The 7043-nt window shown below is 35.4% G+C and overlaps 1 protein-coding gene across 1 annotated transcript; it reads right to left on the bottom strand.

Moving 5' to 3' along the window:
* Nucleotides 1-469: 469 nt before the first annotated feature.
* LOC132184859 (F-box protein SKP2B) lies at nucleotides 470-5116 on the bottom strand. Its single transcript, XM_059598639.2, has 5 exons — nucleotides 4988-5116; nucleotides 3936-4259; nucleotides 2165-2513; nucleotides 1938-2079; nucleotides 470-1020 (listed from the first exon to the last, which is right to left on the bottom strand). Exons 2-5 carry the CDS (start codon nucleotides 4193-4195, stop codon nucleotides 650-652), a joined length of 1122 nt encoding a protein of 373 aa, XP_059454622.1. The 5' UTR covers nucleotides 4196-4259; nucleotides 4988-5116; the 3' UTR covers nucleotides 470-649.
* Between the last annotated feature and the right edge of the window lie 1927 nt (nucleotides 5117-7043).

Here is a 7043-nt window from a genome sequence, read left to right on the forward strand (position 1 = left end):
ATTCCAAAACTCATTTGCTCTTTTCTTTTTGTTTTTGGTATAATGCTCCGATCAAAAGCTACAAATTTTATTGATTAGAAATCTACTATCCATTAAAGCTACTTGTTTTCTCTCTTATTCCCATTACATGGACCCTATGGTCCAACTGCCTGAGTAATCCAGATTGCCAATACCATCAAAATTCTTGCCTTCTCTAACCTTAACAAAAAAAAATTTTAAAAAATAAAACCCTAGAAAATTATCCCTCAGGAAGAAAATATTTTTGGGCTACATAGGCATGACTTTCAAAGCAACTACTGTATAAATGATAATTTCTCCTATATGCACCCTTAAGGAATTTTGAGTTGGTGAGTAGATGAATTCAAATTAGTAAAGAGAAATATTATCAACATGATACCCATCACCAACAGATTTTTTTATCAACATAGGCTCTGAATGCCAACACAACTGCAGAATTTACATAATAAAAAAACGTAAACACAGAGCTCAAGTAATTTTTTCATTGTCACTAGGTTTCAGCAACAAATGGCTTGCATACTTGCCACCAAAGTTCTCAAAATATTAACACAAACATACATACAAAGGGATATTTTGTTTCATTGGGCTCTTCCAACAGAGTTTCAATAGATTGCTGCTGCAAACCTACAGTTCAATGAGCTGGGTGAGGAAAAGTGCTGGCTGTGCGGTGTGCATGGAAAGCACAGGCACAATGCACAGACATTAAGTTCAAGCAGCCGCTCATGATAAGTGAATGCCTTCCTGAGCAAGTGTGGAGAGCAGGAAATGAATCGCACACTGCTTGAACAGCAGGGGGGGTGAGTGCTGTGCACTGGCTGATGTTGAGAGTCTTAAGCCCTTCCTCATCATTCATTCCTTTCATCGATTCCCAAATTGAAGTCTTGTTCTTCACTCTGCTGTGGGCCAAAGAGTACATTGCTCTGTCCGTGATGTTCTGACAGTAGTACAGGCCAAGGGATCTCAGATGAATACATTCGTTTGCAAGAGCAATGACACTATCATCTGCGTTACAAGTATGAACAAGTTAAAATTTTTACAATCATAACAAGCCAAACAAACAAACTTCCAATGAGGTAGTCAGCCCAAAATTACAAAAAGAGAGAGAGAAATAGAGGAAAAACAAAAACAAAAAACAAATGAGGTTGTAACCATTCCAGGCACTCATTGAAGTTAACACAGTATATTGAAGTCTGTAATCTTAGGGCTCTTTCTTCAGTTTATATGGGTTTCCCTTGTTTTAGGACAGTCTGATATTGAACTTCTCACATGAATCATCTTACCCATCCATGCTCTCTTTATCTAGATAAGTATAGGTTACCATTACTATTATTACTATTAACTTAAAAGCATAAAAACTCTTTAAAAATATATATGTTCACACATAAAATGTAATTGTGAGGAAGATTAGCAAAGAGCAGGAAGTACAGATGAGGAAGAAGGATAGAGCATACAGGGACAGTAAGCATCCAAGTATACAGATCACGCAATTAGTTGACCTATTGTAATGGGTTAGCAAAGACATCTGGTAGGTGGAGATGAAATGGACATTGTAAGAGTTCAAAGTGAAGATATCCACCATGTAAGTTTTCGAATACTGACAGACCTAAGATCAAGTGACTTGGTTTACAGGCAGCAGGAGAGAGAGAGAGAGAGAGAGAGATGGGTGACAACAGATCAGTAATATTGGGGAACATCCTCAAGAATAAAGATCCTATAAGTCCCCGTAGAAATGGTCCCAGCCTGCAGAAGGAACCATGACACAAATTATATGGCTACATCAGGGACTTAAAATTCGGTGAAATTCGAGCAACAGAACCAACTATTATACCCTAAACTCTCCTAGATTACAAAATAATCTTTAACATTAAAAAAGAAAAAAGAAAAAAAAAGAAGAGGTAGTTACCCCTATATATGCATACCAGTTATAAGGACACAGCCACACAAATCAAGGGTTCTGAGATCGGGGCATCCATACGCCAAACTCATCACTCCCACGTCACTTACATTCTCACACCATCCAAGATTTAACCACTGCAACTGGTTGCAGTGGCGTCCAATAGCCTGCATATCATTTAGGAAGAATTATCTCAACTTCTTATGACATAGATTTAAAAGAACAATTTAGTACTTAGTAACTCATTTATACCTGCAATGCAATGTCAGAAGCAGCTTTGACACATCCACAAAGATTTAAAACTTTTAACTTTCTGCAAAAACCAGCCAGATATGCAAGAGCATGGTCATTGAAGGCTGAACACCCACTGATGTTGAGTTTCGTAATATTAGGACAACCATGAGCCAGGGCATGTAGGGAACGGTCACTAAGCTTGAAGCTTTTGCTGAGGTCCAGGACCTGCAGATCATGACAGCAGTTTGCAATAGCTTCAACAGCATTATCCTCAAGCTGTGGTTTATCTTGGCGCAGTGTCAGACTCTGCAATTTCGTGAACTTTGGAGCAAGAGATAGGACCAAGTCGTTCATGTTCTTGTTGCACCTGAAAAATAGTTCATGACAGCAAGTAGGTAAGGCATTCACAGGAATTCCTAACTACCACATCAAAATATCAGAGCAAAATGTCTTCAAAACATCATTAACATATGCAAATGTACCATTTGGTAAAACAGAAACCGAATGAACTACATATATCGAGTATCTCACTTCAAACAAAGGAAAAGAAAATGAAAATATACGATCAAGTGCATTCATTTGGACATAAACTATATTGAGGTATCAATTATTTAGGGCATCAAAACTTCAAAGACTTCTTCTTTCCTGCTTGACAATCTTGAAACTCAAGAAAAAAGAAATTGTATAGGGCCCCAAACAACAAATTAATTAGGATCTAAAGAAAGTATCAATGAAGATTCTTCACATACTACTGCCTTCCACACACACGTTCACATCTGAACACATGGATGTGGGACATGAAGGCTATCCACGGAAGGCAAAATGTAATTGATTCTACATGTGCCTACATCATCCCAAATAACAGCAATAAAGAAAAAGAGAGAAGAGAAGTTATGACAATAGAATAATTTACTTTGTTCATACATGTACTCTTTCCGAATACAATAGGTTACTACTCAAAATGCACATAAATCCCCAGGATTATTTTAGGACTAAAAAAACAAACGATAAGCCCCGAGGTTTCCACCTCATTCATGATAGCCCCTCATTAAAAACCAGCAGAAACATAAAGTATCAAATCAATTTAAATAGATGCGTAATCATATTCATGCCTCGATAAAGCAGAAACCACAACCTACTCTATGGGGTCGTATAGAAGAATATCTTAAGAGCAAAAGGAAACCTAGAAAACTAGCTTTATTCTTTTATGGGGCATAAATAATAAAATGACCTCAAAGGTGGTGCAGGCTCAAGAGAGAATGACAGGAGGATTGTCCACTAATGTATTGGATTTAAGACAAAAAGCCCTAATTTCCCCTCGTATCATAAGATACCTAAAGAGATTACAAACAACCACATAACATTGTCATAATATGACCCAAAATTAATAATGAACAAAATAAAGCAAAGTGCAAGCTGTAAGAGTTTACAACCACAGAGCTAATGAATCCACAACAGAACTGCGCAGCACTGAGTTCTTATAGGTAAGAAATCCTTCTCTATTCCCTTCCCCTTTTCAGGGCAACGGGTTAAATCCATAAAGAATTAAAAGATGAAATATAAAAGTTGGATTCAAGCAAGGGAAACGCCCACTCATATACTACCAATGAAAAATTAATAGAAAAAAGCCAGTGCAACCAACTGCAATTATTCAAATTTCTTCTAATTGAAGGACAAAAAATTAAACCATACAACTCACAGTCCACAAATGGATACAAAACCCAGGAAAACATAACACCGCAAACACTTAAGGGAGAGATGGTGAAAATAAGCCAGCGAAAATATATACCATGAGAGAGAGAGATGGGTAAGGCCCAAGCAAATAGCATCTCTCCACCCACGACACACTCCAGACACCACGATCACCGTCTGATCGTCAACAAGCGAAACGATTTGCAACAAGAGCTCCATAGGAATATCCTTCCACTCAGTGATGACACCACCTTCCATTTTCGCTCCCCCTTTTCCAATCCCACTTCCACCAAACATCATAAGCTTCTCAAAGCACAAGTTCAAGTCCTCCGTCTTCAAGTTGTCTTTACCCACCATTTTACTCTCAGCCTGAGCGCACCTTTCACTTCCTTTATATAGATAACAACAAAATTCCTCGGTTCTGTCACCAAATAAAGAGGAGGAAATGGATAAGCATCTACAAATTCCAAGACCTTGAACTCAGAGACAAAAAAACGTGTAGTAAACTGACATACGAATAAATTGGGAAAAACAACAGACCCATGTATCACCACCATAAGAGATTGGCAGAGGTGTAAATCGCAGAGTAAATTTCACCCCAAAAAAAAAAATTGGATGAATAATTTCACAGTTACAATCAAAACCCAGGAATTTAATAACTAGCCTTTATACTTTTTCACATGTACGTGCTCGAGTTATTCACAGGCAAGTACATGGTGATCAATAAAACTGGTATTGGCCACAGCAGGGAAATTCAATGACAAACAGAGCTGAAATTTTTTTTTTTTAAAAAAAAAAACCCAAATAACCCTCTTTTCTGTAAAAACAGAAACACCCATTTCGAGAACCTGAAAATAAACTGGGTATTGGCCCGAGGAAGCTCAAGTTCTAACGATAAATGATCGCTAAAACGTAAAAATAAAAAAATAAAAAAAAGAGACTACTTTTTAGTCCAAAACCAAAACCTTCTGGTCAAAACCTCTGAATTCCTACAAGAAATCTTTAGGAGGAAAAGAATAATTAGATACCTCTTCAAGACCCATTCATTAAAGATTAAAATTTGACAAACCAGTTGATGATATGAACGAAAAAAAAATCAGCAACAAACAAATAATCTGCCAAAGAAAAGTTAGGGTTTTGATTATATACCTTTGCAAGGAGACTAGGTTAGCGAAAGCTTATAGCTTTGATCAGTTTTGCTCGTTTTGTTCTACAATGAGAGGAGCGGCTCCCTATGACTTTGTATGTACCAGTAAACCATTCTTATATTTTGATTTTTATAACACTTAAGACCGAGGCAAAAGAGAAACAAAAAGGAGGGAGAAGAGTACGGTGGTGGTCGATTAGCGACGCGTAGGCCACCACGTGGCACTTGCTTTGTTGGCCGTGGGATCTGATGGGATGGCGTGGGTCCCAAGGAAAGTGGTCTTGACTTGATCAGAATTTGATTGGAAAACGCAAAAGAAAAGAAGCCAAAGAGGAAAAACAAAGGGAAATGCAATAGTGGAAGATGTGCGTACGAGATTGACGGAGGCAGAGAATAGAGGGCGAGCGAAGGGACTGGCCGTGTGTCGAATGTTCCATTTGTGCAAAACCGAAGCCGCGTTCAAAAGCAATCCGACGAATAACATCCGAGATGCCTTGTCTTTAGGTTTGCCATTACCGGCTTTGCTTTTTATTGTTACCTGCACAGTAAACTCCGTTTGGAATTTTCTTTTTTAATTTTTTTTCTCCAAAATATATATATATATATATATATATATATATATATTGGAGAAAATAAAAAAAACTATAAAAACTTGTTGTCAAAGATAAATTTTGTTTATCAGCAACAGTTGTGTACAGCTTCTACTTGAATAAAAATCATTGACCAAGTATAATTTGATTATAATAATTTCAATAACCATTGACCATGTATTTCTTTTTTCTTTTCTCCTTGGCAATAGTTAAAGATTCCAATTTTTTTTATTTTCATAAATGCATTCTTCGCAAAATATTTATTTCGCATGATATTATTATATTGTCATAAAGAAGACATCTATCTATATATATGTATTTATATGATATTATTAAATGTAATTATTGTTGTGCCTTCAGGAAAATACATCACGACAACTCAACCTTGCGTGTTAATGTTAATGTCCCTTTAATTTGCTTTTCTTGTCATTGATGCTTAAACCGAACATTTGGATTTGTTTAGAATTGTCCATCTTTAGGCACCCTATATTTGGTCAATGGGAATATTAGTTGTTCTGTTTTTTTTTTTTTTTTTTAGTCTTTGGTAAGTAATTCACGGTCCACTTAAGACCAGGAGAACACTTAGTTTTTTTTTTTTTGTTAAATTACAATTTATTTTTAAAATGTAAGTACATAAAAAGGAAAATGCTAAGTATTCTCTTAGTGTTTTTTTGGTGTTTTCTTGGTTATAAGTGAATGTTATTTTCTAAAAATTGGGTGAGAGGAATAAGGGACAGTTTCTTTTTTTGCTTTTTTAAAAGATAATATTTACTTAGGACCAGGAAAACACCCAACATTTTTCTTAAAAAAAAAAAAAAAAATTAATCATTAATTAATATGTTAATAGATATTATCATCTAAGCAGTTGGATATAATGAATGTTAAATTCACAATTTTAAAGAAATTGTAGTTGTCATCATTAATAATCATGTAGATAAGAACAGAGAGAAAAGAATGTGACAATATGTCAACATATATTTGATTGCACTAGAGCTTTAAATTGGAATTGAAATTTGTCTTTTGGGTTTAAATGACATTCTGAATTTGAAACGATGATTGTTTAATTGTTTATCATTTATGAAAGCCATGATTGCAGGCAGTGTTTATTGTAGTATGGTGATATTTTTTATGCTCAGGAATATGTATTAAACGTCTGATCTTATCTTATCCTCACTTTTCTCTTTATCAAATCTTTCTCAACAAAAAAGAATATCACAAATAATCATAGATGCATCTCAGCCGCTAATTTACTGACTCATGCTTCACTACATCATGTCCACAATCATATCGTAGAAAAAGAAAGAAAAACCAATCACAGCAAATTATTTACTAGAGGTCCACAATCAGTAGATGGCTTCCACAATGAGTTTGTAGTGGGGAGCATATATAGTTTCCTTTCGGCTTTCCACTATATTATTATAATTTATTATAGCTTTTTTTTTTTTTTTTTTTTTCTTTTTTATTAAAC

This window comes from Corylus avellana, chromosome 7 (assembly GCF_965113065.1).
Source record: "Corylus avellana chromosome 7, dhCorAvel1.hap1.2, whole genome shotgun sequence".
Classification (NCBI taxonomy): domain Eukaryota; kingdom Viridiplantae; phylum Streptophyta; class Magnoliopsida; order Fagales; family Betulaceae; genus Corylus; species Corylus avellana.